We start from the raw sequence: 24,799 nt of genomic DNA on the forward strand, positions 1-24,799 counted from the left end.
CCCTTGTCTGTAAAAAAGATTATAGCACAGGCACTAGGTTACAGTGTGTGGATGTATGGCATTACAGTCTTTGGCTTTTGTTTGGATCGTTGGAGATGCAGGGTAGACCGGATTATAATAAACATTCTTAAAAATGTTGAATACAATTCCCCAATAGTAACATCTGCAAATATCTTCCGCGAACTTGGTATACCGAACTTCCATTCATTACTTATAGAAACAGTTGTCGTTAAACATTTCTGGAATTCCGCTTTCAAACAAAAAAGTGCCGCCGCAAGGGAGCTCAGAATACATGTCCGTTATGTAGTTCGGCGTTCAGCCACAAGGTATGGCGCGGCCAGACGCTGTGCCTATGTGCCTGACATATTTAACAAATTACCAGAAGAAATTTTTACCTCGACATCAAAAAGCACGCTCGAACTCTTCTTAAAACAGCTACAGTAAAATTAACCTCTTGTACATTTTTTTGCATCGCAATATTTACCTCTTCAACTTTCGTTATATGTAGATAACCAAATCTTATCTTGTTCTTTTCAATTTTTTGCCATTCGTATTATTATTTTTATTTTTTTTCCTTCATGTCTCATCAATCTATGTACATATTTTTTTGCCTTGTCCATCATCTTCATTGGCAGGGTCCTACAAGACACCTAAGGCTTAGACCGGCCTGCTTGTGTTGGTTTGTATATCTTGTGGCAATAAACAATATTATTATTACTATTATTATTATTATTATTATTATTATTTGTACAGAGCACTGGAAAAATCGGATTGGTAAACTACTAAAATATATATTCAAAAATGTGGCTTATCGTACTACACTTAACGACAATATTTTTCAGGAATTAGGATTTTGCGCATTGGAGGTTTTACTTACCAGAACTGTTATTATGCGGCATAATTGGAGCGATGAATTCAAAGAGGCATACGATGCCCCTCGATTGTTAAGAAATAAAAAACGTTTTAACGTACCTTATTGCACTACTAAGTATGGTGGAGCGAGAAGAAATGTATACATCCCAAAAAATATTTAACGATTTGGCCGATGAATTCTTTTAAGCAACTTCGAAAAAACAGTTGAAGAAAGTATTGATGAAATGTTGAAATTTAGTCCTGATCTTCACTTAAGTTGTTTGTGCTTCTCTTTATTTACTATGTCATTGTCTGTAAACGGGTAATACTACCAAACATTCTTCTCAAAGTTGGAAAAAAGAAACGTGTTATTATGTAAATGTCTACCTTTTCACTCTTTATGTAAATATGTAACCACACCGCTGTACCGGCTCTGCCGGGCCTAGCCGCACAAGTCCTCGTGGACTTAGACAGGCCCGTTTCTTTGTTTTGCTTTTTGATATGTGTAAATAATAATAATAATAATAATAAATATTATTATTATTCTACCCGTTGTCTGTCGACACCTCACCTTGCGCAATCTGATTGCATGTGGGACTTATATTGTGTAGTGCTTTCTGAAACGCGCGCACGCACCGGCGGTTGCTCTAGAACCTTCGACGAGCCGTGTATAAAAGCCGACGCGCTTGACACTCTGATCAGTTTTTCGACGGTCGCCGACTGCTTCAACGCTGTGGTTAGGCTTTGAGTGTAACCTCTATTTTTGGGCACAGGTTCGCCCAGTAAAGGCTTAGCTTCGCCATTTACAGTTTCGCTGCTGTGTTCTTGGCCTTCAGAACTGTTCTGACGTCAGCGCGCACGCAGCGCGCGGCGGCTATTATGGAGCATCTGGTGGCTATCACTTTCCCTTCCCCGCGTTCCGTTCTCCTTATCCTATGATAAAGGGGGCATAGAAACAATGCGCTCAGGCAATAAAGCTGGCTTGTTTGCTGTTTGCATTAGGAGTGCTGACGTCTGGTCGCTTCAGTGGCGACGAAGATAGGATGATTGGGTGAACACGCCCATGAAAACGGATGACAAACTATACATGCCCACCACCGTTCGAGGCATTCATCGATCAGGAATATCCTCTAGACATTCTGATTAAATCCGAACGTCCAAGTCCTGGTTGGGACGTCCAATGAATAACATGAGGACGATAATTTTTGATGTCCTGTTAAGACATCCTTCAGACATCCACACGATTGAACTTCTGGGATCTCAACAAATCCCAAAACTTTAGTCCAAAGGATGTTTTCACGGGATGTCCCATATCGGGCATATGCGGGGCCAACACGCACAATTCAACAGTACTATACGTTATCATAATGCGGAATGTTGTCTCTTCCGCATCAGCCTTGAGCGCACGATCTTCCGAAAAGACGTTTCATCCAGCAACAAGAGACTGCTGCACTCAGGATCAAACTTACAATGGAGACGTTTAATGTCACAGCGCTGAAGTCCGCGAAACAGAAATTTCTAAATTCAGAACTTTAGAACCGTTAAGTCCAATGTAGCCTACAGGATGGGTACGCTAGAGTTATCGTTGCGTCTTTTGTGAACAGTGGCCAATAATAACCATAGTAATATTCATAATGATAACTATCCTTCAAACGCACTGTCCGGAATAGGCTTGCGTGAGCTTTGCGTTTTGCTTGCGTGACCGCCATTGCGAGTATTAGGTTGGAATAGCTCAAATTTTGTACGCATTTGTATCGCGGCCGGCGCACTTGCTGCACATGACGGCCGGCCACGCTGCTGAATTTTAACACATCTGTCTTTAGGGCTGCTTTATTGTTCTTGCCAAACAGCGCCATGCACGTTTCTTGGAATAACGAAACTTTTGCTCGACTTGTTAGGCTTCGACTCACACGTGATTGGCTACCAGTATATTGGTGAGATAAGGTGAAGCTTACTCCTCAGCTGTCTGTAACCAGCGAAACGCTTACGCCGGCTCAATTGCTCGTTTGCACGTGGTAGTATTTTTTAGTAACAGTGAAACATTGTCTCTGTTTACTGTTTCTTTCACGCGCTCATAGTTATAACCGTGTCGCTTAAACTTCGGTAGGTGTGCCGTTGGCGTTTTCTATGTGTAACGATCGCGGTAGAAATCCTAAGAACTGCGTTAGAATGATATAACTGAATCGCCTTTATTTATTTATTTCAATACTCTGAAAGTCACGTGGGGTGTTACAAAGTGGAGGGTGACTCTATACAATAAGTGGAAAACGTGGTTTTGAAGCATGTTGTAACAGCTTGTCGCTGTCCTCAGATTGAAGGAATAAGCGCACACGTTTGTACGTAAACTTGGGACGTGGAGTAGAGATGTAGGCATCTGTATCACGATCGGAGCACTTGTTGCACATGATGGTTATTTGGCGGGCTGTGCTGCTGAACTTTGCCACGCTTGTCTTCACGACTGGTATATTCGTGCCAAACAGTGCAATGCCACATTTTTCGAAATAACAAAACTTTTGTGCGACTTGTTGGGCTGCTGCCTATTTGCATGTGGTCAGATGCATGCAGTTATGATGGTTATAATATCAAGAAAAGGTCTGAGCTTCCGGTAACGATCAAAATATTTACGCTTCTTAGACTATTCGCAGGTTTAGTATTCGTAATGGAGCGCGTTTGTCGATCTGTGTTGACTGTTAAAATTGCGTCACGCTCCCACCCTCACTGATTAACCGTGTTTCTTCGGCTTCATCTGCCGTTTGAGTTTTCTTTGGGTTAGCACGATTTCGAGATTGATTGTAAAACGGCATACGGTTGAAATAACTAAACACTTGTGGGCATTTGTATCCCGACCGCAGCACTTGTTGCACATGATGGGTGGCCGGCGGCGCTACTGAATTTTGCCACGCGTTTCTGGGAAACAGTACCGTACACATTCGTTTCTTGAAATAACGAAACTGTTCAGCTACTTGTGATCTGCGTGCGACTTATTTACAGGTTGTCGGATGCATGCTAGTTAGGAAGCTTTTACGTCTCAGCTGTCTCTTATGATCGACACTGTTTACGCTACTTATACTATTGCTCGTTCGCATGCTGTCACATATTTATAAATGGGGAACGTTTGTCTCTGTTGACTGTTAGTTAAATTGTTGTCACGCGACTTCACTAGTTAAGCATCTCGCTTGTTTCGTCTGCTGTTTGAGTTTTCTTTACGTGACCGCGCAATCGAGCGAGCAGTAGTAAAACAACATCAGGCTGGTATAACTAAACTTTTGTAAGTAATTGTATCATGATCCGAGCGCTTTCTGCACGTGATGGTTAGGCGGCCAAGCTGCTGAATTCTCACGTTTCTTCTAGGCCGGCATATTGCTCGTGCCAAAGATTGCCGTACACTGGTATTTTGTCTCTGTGACTGTTGAAGCAAGTCCACAGAAATACCCCACTCAATTTCTAAGCACATGTGAAGTGCGATATAATTGTCGGCGACTGCTGAAGCCAACCTGCAACAAGCCTTAGTAAAATATTTAGTCGCCAAGATGCCAGTGATCTTTTCAAAAGTATTTGTATATGCTGCCATGAAAGAACATCCACGCTCTGCCTCTGCTAACTTCTATCGAGGCTGTCCAATAACCGTGAATTTTTAGGATGAACTTGTGTTTGTGTGTGTCCGTTGAAGCAAGCCCACGCAAATCATCTGTTAGCTTCTGGTACAGGTGTGCTCGTACAAAGTACGTTAGTGTCTCTGATTGCTGAAGCGAGTATGCTGCAATCTTTTATTTAAATGTGTAGTCGCCAAGGTACCTGTGACGGCTTCAGCAATGCGACCAGGGAAAGGTCGCATTCAGCTTCTGCTTATTTTTCTTAGAGGTCTTCGAGCCTGTGAACACTTAAGATGAATATGTATCTGTGACCACTCAAACACAGCAAGCATCTTGTGACTTCTAGTACCTTTGAAAACAGTTTGGTTTTGTGCTGAAGCAAGTGTCTTGTAACTTCTTTTGCTCCTGTGAGTTCTCTCGTAATGTTCGTGTCTCCAACTGCTTAAGTGGTCGTTTAGCGATTTATTAATGCCCAGTGTATCTATCATTTTTTTAGTAATTTTACTGTGTTCCGCTACTGGAGCAGGCCCGTAGAAAGTCTGCAGTAGGCTTCCTTGATGGATAAGACACCTGTGAATTTTCCAGCAGATATTGCATTTATTTGCCTGTGACTACTGATGTGAACCAGCCTGCTGTAGGCCTCCTACTAACTGCCTTTGTACCCGCCATCCTTGCAGAAGGCTTTAAAATTATTTTACTGCCAAGGTACAGCTGCTCAACGGAAGTGGTCTCGTCACTACACGAAAGTGTCAATGTTTCCTCTGGTGACCTTTCCCAACATTTATTATGAATACAGAGCATTTGCTGTATAAATGGATGATCATGCAGCAGCTGTTTGTGTCTACATATGGCCACTGAACTAATCACGTTATTTTGGTAATCCCTACTGTAGTTGTGACGTCTTTAGCATAACTCGTCTTAATGTGTGTAACTACGAAATATGGCCTAGAAAAGGCTCTGGTAACTTAAAGTAACTAACATATCTGTACTGTTCAGCAAATCTTGCATTTATGTGCCTGCGACCACGAAAATGAGCCCACAGCAAGCCTCATGGTAACTTCCGTAGTGGTCCCACTGCAAATTCTTGATTTTCTTGCTACGCAAAGAGCAATTTTAAACAGTATAATTCATGCACACTTTTGCTAAGCATGGTGTGTCATAACTCCTAATATGACTGAGCTTCTATGACGACATTATTGAATTTTATGTGTTTGTATTGATGCGCATTACTGAAAACTGGGGCGCGATAACGTAACTCTATTCCAAACAAAAACTGTTCCAAACTCCGGACGTCAAAATGACGCGACAGTTTCTGCGTATGGGGGCGGGAACCAGCGGCGTTTTTCAATCTGTCCAATCAGCAGCCTCCATCGTTGCCGGAAGTATGTATTGCTTGTTTTTTATTTGCAAAGGGACCGTATAGCAAGTGACATAAAGATATAAACGTCTGATAAAAGAACAATTGTGTGTCGCTGATAGTAAAAGTGTTTTGTAATCTTTTAACGCAAGAGAAGTTGAAGCGCGCTTGAAAGTAAACATAAATATTTTAATTTTTCGAGTCATAGCCACACACGTGCCAATTCCGCATCCAATCCATTTTGCTACGCACACTTAAGATGGCGGCTACGCGAAAACAGCTGATCGGTTCTGTGGGCCGCTCTTGGTGTATTTTTGTCCGTAACGCGATTAGATGAAATCTCGCCGTACGAGGTACTTTCGCCCGAGAAGAATTCTGGAAGCTGTGAACATCATGAAGACTGTGAAAGCGTAGTGCTCGGTGAGTAAACACATGATTCTTTCTTGTGCTTAGTGACTGAGCAGTAGCATCTGAACATCTGGGTGATCGCATGGTGTTCACTTTTGCTTTTATTCGCATAGGATACGGAAGAATCGATGAAGGTTGGAAGGCATCTCAACAGATAGCTGGTAAGTAAACGTTTTCTATAAACGATCGCAACTGTCTCCGAATGTAGGTCATGATTTAAATCGAGGGTGGTCTGTAACAGAGGCTCATTTTTGTTTCTTTGCCACACACTGCTGCGCAGTGATCCATTCGCCCGTGCGGGCGGTACAGATACTTCTGCTGGATATTTGCACGAGAAAAGTTTTTTTGTTGTTGTTATTCACTTGTGTTAAGTTTAACGTGGCATTTATGGCGTGATAAAATAACGACACATTAAATGAATGTAACCGTTATGTTTTAACGACGTAGTGATATCTGAAACGGTACGATTTGTTGGTATTAATTCGCTGCGGTCCGGCGAAAATTGAGCGCGAAAAAGAAATGGCGGAGACAAGCAACAGCGCGCGCGTTTCGGCCGCGCAGGCCGCTATGCTAGTGCAGTTTATGGAGCAGCATCCGTACTTGGCGAGAGGCTCCACAAGCCTCTCGCCAAGTATGAGTGCTGCCCAAAAAAGAGAATTGTGGGAAGAAATTGCCGCCGCCCTGAACGCCGTCGGGCCGGCAGCAAAGACAGCCCGGCGCTGGCGCCTGTATTGGTCGCGGATGACGTACGAGTGCAAAAAGCTCGCGGCGCAGGTTGGCGCCGAGAAGAGGTCAGCCCTCGACTAGCAGCGTGTTCGGAACGTATAAGCTGACGGTTTTCATGCATTTGCAGGAAGACGGGAGGCGGAAAGTTGGGCGGCCTGGAGGGTCGAGTGCTCGCCGTGCTCGCCCATACCGGCCCAGCTTCCGCCCCTGCGGATTTTTTTGCTGGCGATGCTGAGGTGAGTAGCAATGTTCGTTGCTATGTGTACCGATGACGGGCAGTTAGTTACACCGTGGTGAATATTTAGCCCTTGTGTGCTTGTGTGTGTTTTCTTACAATTCAACACACATGCCAGCACATGATATCCGTACTTTGCAAGAACGGAAATGCTGCCCCACTGCTGTTAGAAACACCTTGTGGTGGATTTCATGACGCGTTAATCCGAAAAGCATTAGCAACGAGTTGTCAAAGCTCCAAGGCACTAGTATGTCGCATGATGGATTAGGAATTGCGTGATAAGTGAAATAGACATTGCAACCAGTTGATGGAACTTAATCACATTATGTCCTGTGCTTTATTGTTCCAGGAGGACACCTCCAGTGAGGAGTCCAGTGATGGAGTGCCCCCTGCCCCACCAGCAGCTGCGCGCGTCTCAGTGGGCACGGAGCCGGGGACCAGTGGCACTGCACGTAAGGCCCTTCAGCAGCTATTGCAATGCGAACACATCACTCCAAGCATTATCTATTAAGACCTTTGAAACAGAAATTGTGTATTTATATTATTTACATGGCAAAGAAAAAGTGCCTGCCTAAAGGTCGCTGCAAAATGGAACAATAATCTGACTGTTAACACCATTTGTAATGCAGCTTGTGCAGCGTACAAGCTGAAAGTACTATCAGTGTAGTATTTTATGATGGTGTAGTGCCTTTTTTTTGCGCAAATTGACTGTTCATTTTGTGAACGGTGTGTTGCCGGAATTATTTTTCTGGGCTTCCACCTCATAATGAACCAGTGAAATGTCTACGCAGGATGGAGCGAAATTAGTTTTTTTAACCGCTGTTTACTGATGTTATTTTTACGGACCATCAGCTCGGCAGCAGCCCCGCAGGCCGCCACCCCGCCAACAGGTCCTTGAGGACGCAGCATCTCGGGCGGCCGCAGACTATGCCCGACAGAGCCGGCTAGCTGAGGCGGCAAACGCGGAGGCCGCAAGCTTCCACCAGTTGTTGCTGCAGCAACATAGGCAGGTGCGTACAACTAGGCCGGGTCATTTTTTGAAGAGGTGATTAGGGCACATGGTAATAATGTACATTACAACCATGTTACACATGAGAGACATCTGTAGTCGTTTGGCTCATTGGCTGATGCACGTTTATACATCTCCTTTCAGGTGTTATTTAACACATAGCAACTTACAAAACATTTCCATGGTTGCATGTATCGCGACAGCATGATCATAATTTGTTTAAGAATTCAACTAGTCACCAATACTGCCTTCTGACAGGCAGAGGCAGCTTGGTAGGATTTGTTACGTTTCACACGTTTTAAACATAACAGACCATGTACGTTTGCACGGCCATTTGTCATGTCATATGTAAATGATCTCGCTGCCCTCAAGAGTAACCTTGCTGAAACTGCAACACTTGCAAACAGTGCAAATCGAGCATTTACATTGCATAACCTGTAGCTAACTAAGTGAATTTGTTTCGCAGCTGGTGGAAGAACAGAGAGCGACGCGGCAAGTCCTGGAGCAGCTGGTGGCCGAGATGCGTGGTTCGCGAGAGGCGACCACTCTCATTGCGACCACGCTGCGCCAGCTGCTGGCTGCCCTCGCCCACCTGCGCGAGCCGCCTCAGCAATAAGGGGCAGCTTTTTTTTTTTTTTTGCCATATCATTCTTTAGTGCTTTGTAGGTACAAGTGTTGCCTATCTATGCTTGTTTTTTTTTTATGCAGCACTAAAGGATGATATGGCTGTTTTCCGTAATTTCTGTCCCTAATCATATTTTTTTTTGCAAGGTAATTTCTGTTATGTTTATTTTCATATGTAGTGCAAGTTTGCCCAAGTGAGGCATTATATAACTTATATGTAGAACTTTCGGGTTTCTGTTCGTTACCGTATTTTTTTCCCCAAGTTCATTTCATGTGTATTATTCTTTGACCAAGTGAGACGGTATAACTTATATGTACATTCTTTGCCATATTTTTGCGTTTCTGTTCGTTACCGTATTTTTTTCCCCAAGTTCATTTAGTGTGTATTATTCTTTGTCCAAGTGAGACGGTATAAGTTATATTTACAATTTTTGTCATATTTTTGCGTTTCTGTTTTTTACCGTATTTTTTTCCCCAAGTTCATTTCATGTGTATTATTCTTTGTCCAAGTGAGACGGTACAACTTATATGTACATTTTTTGCCATAATTTCGTTAGGTGTTGTTCACTTTTGTTTTGCTGTTACTGATATGTTTCAATGTGCGCCGTTCTTCCACGGAAGATACACTGTGCAATCACTTTTACGCCAACTACGACATTGTCTCGCACACATACAGGTGCGCTTAATAACTACAATACTGTGATAACTGGAAATCAATTTTCATGCCATATGTATGTCATGTTTGCAATGTATAACCATTCGTGCCTACGCAAAGTAGCCGAATTGGTATTTTTATCACCAAGTGTACACACCCGAGCAGCAGGAAACGAAAGAGCGCTTTATTGCGAGGAGCATGTGCGTTTATACACATGCAGGCCAGGCTTGCACATGCGTATCACAATATTCTTGATGACGTAGCCACTGGTCACACCAAGCACCTGTTACCTGTGGTAGTCGCTGTGATATTTCAGGTGTCCTTACCTATGATAGCAATACAATCTAGTCCCCATTGTAGTTGAGCACAGTTTGCGACATACGTAACAGAGCCATCGATGTGGCCGCTATTTTGACATTCGCTGCCAGGCTGGTCTTGCAGCCGTTATATGAAATACCGTTTTAGTGCCAAGCATTTTCTCACTTGTCGTTCCTTAGAAGCATGTCATGGCTGCTTTATATTGTGATCTTATTACGGCACTAGTCATTGAAAAGAAACTGTATTGTGCTACAAACATGCCAACTACATAATAGAGAAGAGATCTTTCTTGCTGTTAAGTTGCTGGATGAAGAAAAATGGTTGTCTGCGAGTTCAAAAAAATATCGTTATGCTCGTGTCATATTTATGCAATTTAACATCTGCCAACGGCCCAGTGGTAGTGTACTGGGTCCCATGTAGTGAACATCACACGGCTATTTTGACGCCATGAAGCCATGCTCTGTGTACTTGTCTGTCATTTTCTTTGATGAAAGACGGCATTGAAGATCGATCACATGGTTTTATTTACAATGCAGATTTAAATAAACGATTTTACACAATGCAAGTTGCACTTGAAATGAATATTTACAATTTGTGTTCCTTCACTTTCAGAACTATTTACATATGTGCACTCTCCCAAGGGAGAATAACGCGCTCGACATGCCAGGCGATCATTTTCGGCATAACTTGGCCTTATGTCAAGGAACTGTGCGGTGGCTGTGTGGCGAAACAGCGCAGGGCCTACAAGGTGCGTGAGCACAGTACACATGGTGGAGCGAGAAGTGTTGTGCTTGGCAGCAGCCCAAATAGGAAGCGAGGAGGATTAGACCAACATCCTCCCATGCACAGTGCAGATGGCGGTGACAGTTTCGGTGATGGCAGAAGCAACAGCAGCAGCAGCAAATCATTTGGCGAACCCCAGCTGCCCAGAGAAGTAACTACAACATTCTGCTGATGAACACAAAGTGTTCTATCCACAGGTACTAAATGAAAGGCTCTCATGTAGTGTCACAGTGCAATGATGCAATCATCTGCGGTAGTGACAGCTCACTGGCAGAGGACACGTGAAAACGCTGCTTATGATTGAGCAGATTCTATAAAAAAAGCAGCATGCTATCCACTAATTGCACACATTTCTTCACATTGGTTCCTGCTCTCTATTAGATGTGTAGACAGCAGTAATAAACATCTGCCTGCAGTGTCAGGCACATGTTTATTGCTGCTGTCGGTGCTGCTGTCGACGCAGCCGCCTTCGCACCCTTTGCAGGTATCGCTGGTGCTGCTGCCGCGTCGTGCCAAATGAGCTAATAACATTATCCCGGGCAGCACAGCCTCTCAGGTACATCATGCGTGCTGCCCTCACTTGGGGAACTCTCTGTGGGGAGGGGTTGCCACTTTCATCGTCACTGTTGCTGTTGCTGCTGTCATCACTAACATCATCCAACAACACGTCACCTTCATCAAGACACAAGTTGTGCAACACTGCACATGCTGCAACGATGGTGGCAGCGCGCTCTGGTTGGTAGTGGAGGGCGCGGTACCGCTGAAGGCAGCGAAAGCGGCTCTTCAGAAGCCCAATGCACCGCTCCACTACGGACCGCATGGCAGCATGTGCAGTGTTGTACCTGCCTTCTGCAGTGTGTATGGGAGGGTGGCCTGTGACTGGGGTCAGGAGCCATGGTTCCAGGGGGTAGCCGCTGTCACCTGCAGGATCATAAAAATGGTATGAAATCTGCACAAAGTTTAGTAGGCGAAGCATGGGTCATGTAAAATGCACCTACTACAGAAAGGCTGCAGTAAAGAAATATACTTGCTGAGCACCTGACCCAGCTGTGATCACAGATAACAATAGCTGGGACATAGCGTCCCTATTTGCAGCAAGGCAGCTTTTTGTGTAGTCATCATTCACAAATGACTGAAGGTGTAAAAAAAGAATGTGACAACGTGTGCACTGTACACTCACATTAAAAATTAGTTTAAAGTAAGGTGTGTTGTCACTTTGTTTCGTGCGGATACCATTGGAAAATTTCTACATCTCGCCTATACTTAATAACCTGACTATAACATAAGGGGTTCGGGCTTCAATGTTCTCTTACGGCGCGAGCACGCTTTGCTGCCAGAATTGCAACTGTACAAAATTTTCTCGCTGCTCACCGAGGAGGTGTTCGCCGGCCTTGGCAATATGCCCCTCCAGGAACCGACGACGCAACCACGTAGTTCTCCAGACGTGGGCGTCGTGGTCTGACCCCGGTCGCAGAGGGTCGACGGCGAGGATCCGCATGCCTGCGTCGCAGATCTGACGAGAGCGCGCACAGCAGCATAAGCCACGCGTTGCTATGACGGGCAAATTAGACAAAAATTAAGATACTTACGAACATTGTGTTGAGGGCGTAGTAGCCTTTGCAGCACATGAATGCCGCCTTCTGTTCGCCCTTCGGTGCGATGATGGCTATAAGGCTGCCGTCCACGCATCCGATGACGCCGGGAATGGAGCCGCGTCGAAGGAACCCTTCCTTCACGGCCGCCTTCTCCTCCGACGTCCTCGGGAAATGGACCCACTTGTTGCGGGCCCCGGCGTGGACGATTGCCTCCGCCACGCGTCGCACACACTTGCTGACCGCAGGCTGGGTCACGCCGACCGTCTCCTCGCTCCCTACCGAGGCTTGAAAGCTGCCCGTTGCGAAGAATCGCAACGCGCACAACACTTGCCGCTCCACCGACAGCGCTGAAGTTCTCACGCCTCCGAGTTCCTCCGCCACTTCGTCGCACAGCCAACGCACAGTTTCTTTCTTCAGGCGAAAGTGCCGCCGAAACTGATCGTCTGGCATGTCAAACGCATCCTCGGGCTCCCTCCTCCCGCGCCCGGACTGACGAGCCGCCGCCGCCGCCGCCAACGCAATCACGAAGGCCGCCATTTTTTTCTATTCCAAACGGAACGGGGCACTCACCGGCTATTCCACGAATTTGCCGGGTTTGTTCGGCATAATTTAGCATAATGAGTGCGTAAACGTCACTTTGACGTAGCAGTTTTTGTGCATTCCTGACGTCGCTTGACAGGCAGGAAAAATGGGCGCGGCCTCAAAAAATTCGGCCAATGAGCGAGCGGTGTCGGCCATGTTGGAATAGAAACAAAACGGAATAGAGTTACGTTATCGCGCTGTTCAGTGCATTTGAGAGTTCAACTTGTGATCTTCCTGCAACTGTTTTATTGAAATAATTGTTGCATTTTTAATGAGATTGTCAAATGATTCAGCAGCCTACAGAACTTAGTTGTGTAGCTTCGTTCCTGATAGCCCAAAAAGCTGGAGCTTGCATGTCTATATGCTTTGATTTAATGCAGCTTTATCAAGTAGCATGTAATATATTAGCTTACCATAGCAGGAGATTAGGTGCACAATGCTTAGCTGATCTGCAGCCTTCTTTAGCATGTGTTGAGATGTGGTGGGCTGTATTCCTGGCCTGTCTTCAGGTATTTATGATTTTACATGACAAAAATGTTTGGTCGCCTTATTAGGCCGCTGCGATGAATCTTCCAAGAGCCATGCTGCTCCTTTCATCATTGCCCCTCAGGCCGACACAAAACTAGGCCAACCTTGTAAAATGCAGCAAGCCTGCTTCACTGCTAGGGCGCACTATAAGGGACATCGTTATTATGTTCATTTATAATCAGTTTGCACGTCCTATAGATATTCTAAATCCACAACCAAATGTCCCACAAACGACCTTGGAAGGTTAGGTAACAAAATGTCCCAGAAGCGTCCTACATCCTGACAAAAATGTGCTTAGGACGTACTTAGGATTATGCAATCAGAATAATCCATATTTAGACATCGCTTGGACGTCCGACTATCACACTATGGCGTTCGTGGGACGTTTCTATGAACGTCAATTCGTGTGTGTGGAACGATCCCATGGACATCTAAAAATCACGCACACGCTCCCTACATATGTCCTGAGGACGTTCGATTGTCACGCTTCGGATCTCTGCTGGAGATCTGTACGACTTTGGTGGTGCAATGGGGAGGGCCAGCGCGTTACGGACGTGAAGAAACGGGCTTTGCTCCTTGGAACGCTGAGCACCAACACGCTGGGAGTAATTGCCGGACGCTGTACGCCCGTCGGCGTGAATGACCTTTCGTACAGCAAGGTTGTTGGCCCTCTGCAACCATACTTTTTGCCGGAGCGTAATGAGATAGCCCAGTCGTACAAGTTCTTCACGCGCAGTCAATAGGCAGGCTAGCCGGCCAACGAATTTCTTCTGGCCATTCGTCTGATTGCAAACACGTGCAATTTCAGACACAGTCTGTACAGATATGATTGTATGCGAATTTGCAAAGCTCCAGTGTACGTCGGCAACTTTTAGCGAAAACAGGCCTGAGAAGAAAATAGGCCGAAGAAATAGCGCTGGCAGCTGAGCTTGCACATGAGAACGAAAAGGGATAGGCGCGGCCAAGTCGGACGAAGACGTGTATGCGGTGACAGGGAAAGGTGCATCGAAGAAGGGACGCCGAAGGTCATCGTTCAGGTTAGAAGGCCGCGGACACAGCGCAGAAACACGCCTATTCCGCTCAACTGTATGCTGCTAGTGCTGTCAACGTGGGCACCTGGCGAGGGTGTGCTTCCGTTGCACAGATAAATTTTCTACCGCGCCTAGAGCGTCTCATCAGGAGGTCAGTAGGCAGTCGCCGAGGAATAACGATGCCGAGGCTGATGACCTATTCACCCTGAGGACTGCTGAAGACTACGTAAGGTAACCTCGGGACAGTCAAGCCGCTTGTGCGTACGTTGTAGGAGGAAAGAGTTCCGATCACAATGCAGCTAGACACGAGGTGGAACCCGCTTCAATTATCATGTGGACAACGTAAATAAAACATCGGGCTGCCTCGCCTAAGCTCGAAGATTTGAACTTAGCTTGTTTCCTCGGGAAACTTTTGGTGCGTGGACAGTTGTGCCTCAACGTTTGCACAGGAAGGCCGCATAAGCTGGAACGCGAATGCTACGCATTTCATTTCATCGGCTTACAAAACATTACGATTTCTAATCTAAAACGTCACTTTCCCTTAACTCCATTGCATGTAAAACTGTTAGCCTATAAACCGCTAGTAAAAACGAATTTGAATACACATCTTTCTTCTGGGATCCGCATTAGGCATATCTTGCCAAAGCCCATGAGGCAGTTCAAGATAGCGCTACAAAATATATTCATTTCTCCTACTCCTACCACGTCGGCATATCATACGTGGAAAAGAACCTCCCTTAGCGGTTATATCTTGTCGTCGCTGCATCGCAAGCCTCTGCCTCTTCGTCAAGTTCCACTATTCGATAATTAAGCACCCACCCCGCATTTTCCCTTCATCACGCCGGTCACAATGCATTGGTCATCCCCTGCAAGTAGCACAGCCACACTCGCGCACAGACACAATAGACAGCCTTAGCAAAGCACCGCTTGAGTGGCGCTACGTTCAGATTTCATGTACCCAGACACCATAGAGAACTGTGTAGATTTCGCACTTGGGCCGACACGTGACCGACGCCCTCTCAGTTCGGTTGCAAAATGACCAAGGCAGGTAGACGCGCTCTCGCTCTCCGGTCCGTCACCTTTGCAAGCACAGCGACCTTCGTTCCGTTGCCGGCATGAGCGTTGTGCGCCAGCGCTCTATAGTGTTGCCGTCGAGCGGTTGTGCGAAAACTGCTAGCATATGGCGGTCTAAACGGAGCGGAACATAAAGTTTAGTCTAAAATACACTATTTTCAACCTTCGTTTTCTAGAGCAAGGGCTGGAATGCCCTTCATTGTCAAGTCGCTGCCGTCACCTGGCTGTCGCACTTTGGTCAAAATGCAACAACCTTTTTTTTAAACATTTCGAACTGTTGTAACACTTGTTCGTTTATGTTGTATACCCACCCCTTACGTACCACCCCTACTATGGAGTTTTAATGGAGACAAAATGGAAATAACTAGAAAAGGGACGAATTTTGGAAAAGGTCATGTAAATTATCTTGATACGTGGGCGTTCCATGAAGAAATCGTAGATTACGTTGTGGCTGTACTTGTAGATTCCTGGGCATGAAGGCTCTACAGGATGTAGAGGAAAGCACTTCATCTTGTTTTGTCTACCTTCTTGTTTAACTTTCGCGCTGTGTCTTCATGATAAAGAAAGAGCTAAGAAAAGCACTAAAACTTGTGCACTATGTGCTCAAAGTCTCACACAGATGGCGGAAAGTGTAGGTCGAAATATTAGGGTACCTTTCTCAGCTTCGCTAAAGCCCTTATGCTCGTACAAAGGGTTAAGAAAAAAAAGAGAACAGTGAGCATATTTGGCTTGTCAAGCCCGGCATCACAATTTCATAATGCTGGAAAGGTTGAATTTTCTGATTTTACGAGTCAAAACCACGATTTGACTATGAGGCATGCTGTAGTGGGGCTTTCCGGATTAATTTTGCCCATCAGGGGATGGGTAACGTATTAGAATACGTAGTATGAATGCAGCACTCGAGGAGTACTTCTTGTTGGGCTGGTTGGTGATGTATAGTTATTAGAAGAGGCGCGCGAATTGACACACACGAAGGAGGCGGAACTATTCCCCACTAATAAGTTCGTGGTGAATAGTTAATATTTTGAGAAGAATGGGTGGTAACGTCTCTTCGCGGAAGTGCAAAAAAGCTGTCGTCATGCCATCACCATCACACCACCATCGTCGCCCTCATGGCCTTCGTGATGCTGTTATGCTGCACATGATCGCGTTACTGAAATATCTTTTGAAAATGCCATTTTTAAGTACATTTTCGCCCTCACAAAACCTTGCTCAATTTGTTTACCTTTTAATAACCTTAAAATGTGCTCGATAGATTGCCACTAGGAAAATTATTCGCATAACGTGGAATCTTACAATGCACGGGATGTGCGTAGTCTTTTTGCCTTTGGATTTGGACAGCTGCTGATCTGTGACATTTATCAAGCTGTACTCACCTGTGCAGACAGGACAGCACTGTCCCAAGGGTACATACTGGTCACCGCACTCGAGCCTCGGGCACTGCTCCGTATCGCAGACGGTGTTGCCAAGTAGGCACTTGCATGTGGTGCACGGGTCTGGCAGCCACTCATCCCCGTCGGTGTAGGTGGCCCCATTGAACATGCACGAAGTGCTGCTGCCTGCACCCAGAAATTGACAAATATTGCGACGTGCACTCCAGAAGACTCGCGGTCACCTGAGGGTGCAAACAGGACGCAAAAAATTCATAATCATGAAGCAAACTTTGTGGCTACTATAGGCAAGTGTAGCACAAAATGAACGCAAGCTTTGAGTGCCACTACAGAAGGAGAACTAGGACACGAGCGAATTTCTTTTCTTTATTTCTCTTAAAGAGCTTCAGTTCACTGCTTTATGCTTACACACAATGGCATATACCGGGTGTCCCAGTTAACTTGCACCAACATCTTAAAAAAAAAATGAGCTCCAGAGAACTCCTACCGACTGCATAGTAGCGGCACTCGTGTGTTTTCACAGCCAGCATTCTTTCATTATGAAGTATAAATTATTAGGTGTTTTTAATTAGTGAACTATTTAATCATTGCTTGAATCGCAAACATCCCAATTCCAAATTTTTAGGGCACTTTAAGTCACCTTCGAATCAAGCATTTATTTCGTGCTGAAGTGTGCCATGTTTTTTCAAGAAAAACCAAAAGCCCGCGAAATACGCGAAAAATGAAATAGATGCGTGCTTGCGCGCCGCTACTGAAGTCCTACCAAGCAACCTTTGAAAGATATGCGGCTGTATTTATTTGTCGCAGCATCGTAGAAGGCTTCGTCATGTAGGATAGCTCGAGAGGTTTCGCGACCCAACTACACTGTAAACACAAATGAGCCCATATGGGCGTTTTAACAGTTGATGAGCCATTTTTCCTCCCTACCTAAACATGAGTACTCCCACGAGAAGAAGTAAAATAAGCTAGAACCATTATTGCACCCCCGACCCCATTTGAAGGGGCATTGCGGTTGTAAAATGGGGGTTTCCAAGGAATAACGGTGGCGCACGGGAAATTCGCAGTGTTGAAATATCACCCATAGCTGAGACGAGCCAAATAGACAAAAGAATAACGCAGCCCTGACCAACAAGGCAGTCAGCCACCGCGACAATGTCTGTAGGATTATTTCTGCAGCCATATTCGAAATATGCCGCGCAATGTGTGTCGGCGCTGTTTTCTTTATTTTTTTTCGGAGTGGCCGCGCCTTGGCGCTGCAGGGGATGGATGGATAGATGGATGGATGTTATGAGCGTCCCTTTTGGTGGGTTGCGCCACCAAGCTCTTGCTACTATACTGCCCAATATCCTACCTCGGTTAAAGAATGAAAAAAGAAAAAAATACACTGTGCACTACCGCGAACTGATCCCGTATTGGGAACTCTGCTTTTGTACGTCTCCGTCTTTTGTTGTTTCTCTAATTTTCTTCCACCAATCCTCCAATCGCCTCTTACTAATCTCAATTGCGGACATGTTTGCTTTACCACTACCCCCGCTGAACCCAAGGGCTTCAAGGAGGCCAGTGGTGCCTAAATCGACCGCTCGGTAGACGTCTTCAATTTCTAATAAAACATGCTCCGTCGTTTCCCTAGCTTTACCGCAGCAAGCACATGCTTCTTCCTTCTTATATCTCGCTTTATAGGTGCGTGTTCTAAAGCATCCCGATCTCCCTTCCAAAAGTAATGAACTTCCCTTTGAGTTATCATAAATGGTGTCTTTCCTGATTTCGTTTTATCCTCTTAAGTAGTTACTCATGGCAGGTTCTTTTCCATTGCCGCCACCCACGAGAATAATTCAGCCTCTCTGACTTTCCGCTTGACCTTCTTTGTTGCTTTGTTGCCCACCCTACAGGCCGCATATATGCTGGTAAGCTTCCTAGTTCTTTTCCTCCACTGTGAATCAATATTTTTCCTGTACAGATACCTGAACACTCTCCAAGCCCATTCACTTTCTTCCATATTCCTCAGCCGTTCTTCATACTCAATTTTACTGCGAGCTTCCCTCACTTCAAAACAAGTCCAGCCCATATCACCCTGCTCAGCTTCATTTGTAGTTTTCCCGTGAGCGCCCAATGCGAGGCGACCCACTGACCTTTGGTTCCCGTCGAGTCCTGATTGTACCCCTGATTTAAAGCAAACAACCGCATTTCCAAAGTAAGTGTTGGAACCATTACACCTTTCCACATACCTCGGAGGACCTCGTACCTATTGTATCCCCATATCGCTCCGTGCTTCATTATGGCAGCATTTCTCTTCCCCTTTACTGTTATGTTTTTTTCCTGTTTCCATATATCTATTGGCTTTGTTTATCCACATACCAAGGTATTTATATTCTATTACCCGAGGTATTTCTTGGCCCTGTATCTCCACTGTCTGTCCACTGTTTTCATTGAATACCATAACACCTGATTTTCTAACACTAAATTTCAAACCTAAATTGTTGCCTTCCTGTCCACAGATATTAGCCAGACGTTGCAAATCACTTTGCTTGTTAGCAAGCAACACAATGTCGTCCGCATAAAATAAACCTGGGAGTTGCTGCTCTATTACAGTACCCACCCGTTTATATGAGAGATTAAACCCGATATTACTTCTTTCTAGCGCCCTCTCCATCCTCAACATGTACATGCAGTGGGGATAAAGGGTTCCCCTGCCTCAGTCCCTTGTTGATAAGAACTTCCTCCTCGCTGCTCATCCTTTCCATTCAACGCAAACGGTATTTTCTAGGTGAATGTCTCTCAAAAGTTGTAGACAATCGTTACCTAAGCCTTTGCCTTCCAGAATATCCCACAAAATGTAGCGGTCTACGTTGTGGTGGGCTCCTGTAATGTCTAAAAAGGCCACATACAACGGTGTGCTTTCTGTTCTTGATATTTCAGTACACTAGGTAAGAACAAACATGCTATCATCCAAACGCCTACCTATTCTGAAGCCATTCTGAAGCTCTCCCAAGATGTCATTATTCCCTGCCCATGCTTGAAGCTTTAATATGATTGCCTGCATTGCTAGCCTGTATATTACCGATGTAATGGTCAACGGTCTATACGAGTGAATTCTGTCTTTCTCCCCCTTACCTTTATAAATTAAATTCATTCTACTTTGTCGCTAACTGTCTGGTATTCGCCTATCTTTTAAAGTTTTTTCCACTGCTTTCACCAGAGCTTCCTAGTTGATTTATCAGCCAAACTGGAACCTCGTCTAGCCCTGTGGCTGTGCGCTTAGGAGGACGCCGAAAGTCGGAATTACGCGCGGAGGAGCACAAGCCTTCGGAGCGCGCGAGCGCGTTGAAAGCCTCGAAGGAGCTGTCATTTGCCAGCGACGGCGCGTTCTTCTACCGTGGTTGATGTTTGTCACAACTTTGAACCCCCAAGACGGTGACTTTGAACGATTATTACACGCTCTATGAGTGTGCATGTGTTCTAAGTGAGGAGACGCGCTGCTATGACTTATTGAAGGTCTCAGTGCAACATGGCGCGACAGTTGGCCGTCCAGAACCATTTTGCACGATCACTGTGTTTCTTCGAGCTTTGTCGTAATCGAGGCGACTTGAGTGCTTAGAGTCAAGCGAGTGTTTGGATTTAACATGATGAGGGACTTTGGCGCGTCTTTAATTGGGTGGATGTGAGCATTCGACATGTTCCGCGAAGCGCAAGCCACTACCATAATAGTTACGTGCAGTGCGAGGTGAGCTAAGCTTCGCCGCCTAACCGTGACCTGAAAATGTGGCGGCTCGTTAAGGGTTTACTGCGGTACGCATGTGTGTGTTTGTACAGCGATCATTTGAGCGAGAACTGGCGGCGCTTCTTTGTGCGCGGTATCTGCTAGCTTGCACGTACGTGGCGCCAATCCCCTAGCTCGTGTGATTGTGTGCAGTAGGTCGCCCACTAAGCGCGCATTGTGCAGATTTGCCAGTACGCTCCGTGCTATCGTATGTGTCTCTTCGCGCCATACCCCCCAACCGCGGCCCTCGAGGCCACTATCGCTGCCCAGCAGCTCCAAATTCAGGAGCTGTCGCGCCAGCTGCAGGCCGCGCTAGTGCGTCTGTCCTCCCCCGCTCCTCCTCCTACTTCCCCAGCTCCCGCACCTCCACAGCCGCCGTCGCTAGCTGTGGAGTCGATGAATACGGCATCCTCGGCTGCATCATCGCGCGCCTCCTCTCCCAACCGCAGTCCCCCGCTCGAACGCCGATCACCTTCCTCCGACCCCGTCGCGCCCGAGCGTGACGTGATTCGCCAAACAACCTCCTTCTTGGAGGCGTTTGAGAAGCGCGTCATGGCCCGCTTTGCGCGACTTGAGGAGCGCGTCGCCAGTATCGACACCCATGTGGCGGCCATCGAATCCCACCTTACCGCCCTAGACACCAGAGTTGCGGCCTTAGAGACCCGCCAAAGCGCCACTGAAGCCACCGTCGCACACCTGTCGCTCCCTGCCCCACTCACCCCGGCACCTACCCCAACTCTGTCGGGGGACTCCGCCATCCATCATGGCCAGACACCCCACGCGCCTTAATTTCTGGCAGTGGAACTGTCGGGGGTTCCGCAGCAAGCGGAACACCCTGCAGCTCCACCTCCAGAACATCCCTCCCGACACTCTCTCCTCCGTCCTAGCACTCCAGGAACCCCTAACTCCCGTGAAACTGCGCGACTACACCTCCTTCCATCCTTCTTCTGAAGCCCACCCAAACGTTGCCACACTGGTGCAGCGAAACCTTGCTGCCGTGCAGCACCAGTTGGACGTTTTGGACTGTGCCCATCTCCTCCTTGAAATCCTTCCTCGCCGTCGCACTGAGATAAGCCTCTTTGTTCTCAATGTGTACAGTCCTCCCAAAGCCCCTTCAGCTCCTCTCCTCCTCGTCCTCCGCCGAGCGCTCTCCTGCGCTGGTCGCAATGCCCTGGTCGTTCTTGGCGACTTCAATGCCCCGCATACCAGCTGGGGCTACCTCCAGAACACTCGCAAAGGCCACTCACTCTGGACTTTCATCCACAACGAGTGCCTTTCGGTCCTTAATGACTTCGCTTGCCCCACCAGGATCGGATCTAGTGTTCAACGAGACACCAATCCGGACCTTACCCTCGTCAAAAATGTCGCCAATCCGACCTGGACTAATACAGGGGTCTTCCTCGGTAGCGATCACTACGTCCTCTGTACAACTTTCCCACTCCCCTCCCTTGCTCGCGCCTCTACTCGTCTCACCCAGATAGTCGACTGGGACCGCTTTCGCTCCACTCGTCTCTCTACTTCCTTCTTTGCTCCTATCACCGATCTCTCTGCCTGGACCGAGACCCTTTTGGCGGACGTCCACACTGCCACATCCACACTCCCTACAGCACCACACTCCACTACGGCAGACAGCCGTCTGCTGCACCTTTGGGAGGCCTATCACACTGTCCACCGCCGGTGGCAGGCTCAGAAATACAATCGCCGCCTGCGCCTCCGTTTGGCCCGACTCGCGTTGGACATGGAGGAGCACTGCACCTCTCTCGTTAGACAACAGTGGGGCCAGACCTGCGACCGCATGGCAGGCAACCTGGGCCTCCGCGACACGTGGTCGCTTCTCAGGGTGCTGCTAGACCCTACATACACTAAAGCTTCCCAGCGCAAGGATATCTCCCATATCCTTCATTCCTCCCCACTCACCGATACTGACTTCCTGGCGGCCCTCCGGGACCACTACCTCTGCACCGACCTACCTACTCCGCTTCCCACCTACTCCGGCTCCCCAAACCCTGACCTTGAGGCAGACATCTCCGTGGGCGAGGTTCGTGCGGCGCTACTCACACTCCGCACCACCTCGGCCCCGGGGGCGGACCGCATCACTAACAAGGTACTCCGCAACCTAGACACCCCCTCCCTCGAAGCCCTTACTGATCTCCTCAATACACATTGGCAGGCTGGCACTCTTCCACCCTCCTGGACCCATGCACGTGTCTCATTCATCCCCAAACCCGGCAAACCTATTGCCCTCGAACACCTCCGCCCCATCTCTCTCACCTCCTGTCTCGGCAAGCTGTTCGAGCATATCATCCTGGCCCGCCTCCAGACCTATCTGAATGATCATGACTTTTATCTGGACTCCATGTTCGGTTTTCGTCCCCAGCTGTCCACCCAGGATGTCGTGCTCCAACTTTCCGAGGATGTCCTGCACCCCTCCCACCACAAACGCACTCGAGCTCTCCTGGCGCTGGACCTTACTAAAGCATTCGACAATGTACACCACACCGCCATCCTAGACGCTCTCTCCTCCCTCCATGTCGGACCCCGTGTCCATGCTTACGTCACTGCGTTCCTCGCCCACCGCACAGCCGAAATCTCATACGGCCCACTTTCTTCTCCTTCCTTCTCCCTTTGCAACAAGGGTACCCCCCAAGGCTCTGTCTTGTCCCCTCTTCTGTTCAACATCACCCTCTTCCCGCTGGCACGTGCTTTACGAGCTATCCCAGCTCTGTCTCATGCTTTCTACGCCGATGACATCACCCTCTGGGTGACCACCGGCAATCTTGGCGACATGGAGACCGCTCTACAGGCAGGTGTAGACGCGGTAGCAGCTCACGCCCGGGCCATCGGGTTGAGCTGCTCCCTGACCAAATCGGAGCTTTTGCTCCTTCGGCCTGGGCGGATGGCCCCCCTGTCGCCTTCTCCACTCACTCACCTCACCTTGACGGCACACCCATTCCTCTCGTCTCTACCCTCCGCATCCTCGGACTCTTTCTTCAGTCCAATGGCAAGCACACCACCCTCATCACTCGACTCACAAACACTGTACACCACACTGTCCGCCTCATACGCCGCATTGCAAACCGCCACCACGGCATGCGCGAACACGACCTCCGCCGCCTGGTCCAGGCCTTTGTTCTCAGCCGCTTCATTTATTCTCTTCCGTATCTCTACCTTTCTCGTACCGAGGAAGACAAAGTCAACAGCCTCATTCGCCACGCATATAAGTCAGCTCTGTCCCTTCCCACATCTACGTCTACGGCTCGGTTACTGTCGATGGGCGTCCACAACTCCCTGACGGAGCTGACGGAGGCCCATCGCACGGCCCAGCTCCTCCGTCTCTCCCGCACCCGCCCGGGTCGCGCACTTCTCTCCACCCTTAATCTCTCCCCTCTTATTCCTCTTCCCACATCACTGCCCATCCCTTCCCATGTCTTCCCCCTCCTAACCGTTAATCTTCTCCCTCAAGATATGCATCCCGAACACCACCCCTCCCGTAGAGCAGCGCGAGCCTCCGCGCTCTGGCGTCAGTACGAACGGCAGGCCGCCGTGGCTTACGTAGATGCTGCCCCGTACCACCGCTACCCAGCACATGCCCTTGCCGTCACTGACAATTCTCTCCCACCCACTCTTACTGCCTCAGTCTACACTTCTACCTCTGTCGAAGCCGAGGAGGCAGCTATTGCCCTTGCCATCACGCAAACCTCCGCGAAGTACATCTTCAGCGACTCCAAACCTGCGGTCTACAACTACACGGTTGGACGGGTGGCACACCCGGCCATCGGAATCTTGCGTTCCGATACCGTTCCCTCTCGCCCCATCCAAATCATATGGGTGCCCGCTCACGCGGCCCATCCTGGTAACGAGGCGGCCAATTCCATCGCTCGAGATTCGACTGACCGAGCAAGCCCGTCCCCGCCGGGAATGGATACGCGCGACGCGCTCCTCACGTACCGCGATATCACGCAGCACTATCGCCTCTCTCGTCTCACCTTCCCCCCTCCGCACCAATCCCTTTCCCAGCCCCACCAACACTTATGGCGCCACCTTCAGGCCCATACCTATCTTACTCCCGCACGTCTTGCCCTCTTCCACCCCGGGACGCACTCGCCGGCTTGCCGCTTATGTGACGGCTCCCGCGCCGATTACGTTCACGTCCTATTCTCCTGTCCGGCACACTTGCCCCCTGCCTCTTGGCGCCTAAGCAATCCGCAGCAGTGGGAGGCTGCTTTGTCCAGCACCGAGCCGGATATTCAACTCCAGCTGGTGAACTGGGCGGAGGACGTC

General features: G+C 47.8%; 2 protein-coding genes and 1 long non-coding RNA gene across 5 annotated transcripts in view; 1 reads left to right on the top strand and 2 right to left on the bottom strand.

Annotated features, from left to right (window-relative positions):
- The window catches only part of LOC126529915 (uncharacterized), a 934,270-nt gene that overhangs the window by 873,149 nt on the left and 36,322 nt on the right, over positions 1-24,799 (bottom strand). Inside the window, exon 2 of the mRNA XM_050177364.3 lies at positions 16,747-16,929. Coding sequence (XP_050033321.1) covers positions 16,747-16,929 — 183 coding nt within the window. The remainder of the gene's footprint in view (positions 1-16,746; positions 16,930-24,799) is intronic.
- Positions 5,826-10,342, top strand: LOC129384581 (uncharacterized). 3 transcript variants are annotated; one of them, XR_008612282.2, is made up of 6 exons: positions 5,826-6,222; positions 6,324-6,371; positions 6,973-7,172; positions 7,521-7,623; positions 8,024-8,181; positions 8,647-10,342. It is a non-coding gene; the product is annotated as an uncharacterized lncRNA (long non-coding RNA). The 3 variants fall into 3 exon arrangements; XR_008612283.2 differs by having other exon boundaries at positions 6,985-7,172; XR_008612284.2 differs by having other exon boundaries at positions 7,064-7,172.
- LOC140218379 (putative nuclease HARBI1) lies at positions 10,991-12,784 on the bottom strand. The gene is made up of 3 exons (XM_072288103.1): positions 12,150-12,784; positions 11,932-12,073; positions 10,991-11,481 (listed from the first exon to the last, which is right to left on the bottom strand). Exons 1-3 carry the CDS (start codon positions 12,690-12,692, stop codon positions 10,991-10,993), a joined length of 1,176 nt encoding a protein of 391 aa, XP_072144204.1. The 5' UTR covers positions 12,693-12,784.

The sequence above is a fragment of the Dermacentor andersoni genome, chromosome 5 (assembly GCF_023375885.2).
Source record: "Dermacentor andersoni chromosome 5, qqDerAnde1_hic_scaffold, whole genome shotgun sequence".
Classification (NCBI taxonomy): domain Eukaryota; kingdom Metazoa; phylum Arthropoda; class Arachnida; order Ixodida; family Ixodidae; genus Dermacentor; species Dermacentor andersoni.

Bases quoted from the DNA above. Each gene is read 5' to 3' on its own strand.
- LOC140218379 (XM_072288103.1), bottom strand. From the start codon at position 12,692: ATGGCGGCCTTCGTGATTGCGTTGGCGGCGGCGGCGGCGGCTCGTCAG. The intron at 12,074-12,149 runs GTAAGTATCTTA...CGCTCTCGTCAG, and splicing joins ACGCCCTCAACACAATGTTC to ATCTGCGACGCAGGCATGCG. The intron at 11,482-11,931 runs GTGAGCAGCGAG...ATGATCCTGCAG, and splicing joins GGCCGGCGAACACCTCCTCG to GTGACAGCGGCTACCCCCTG.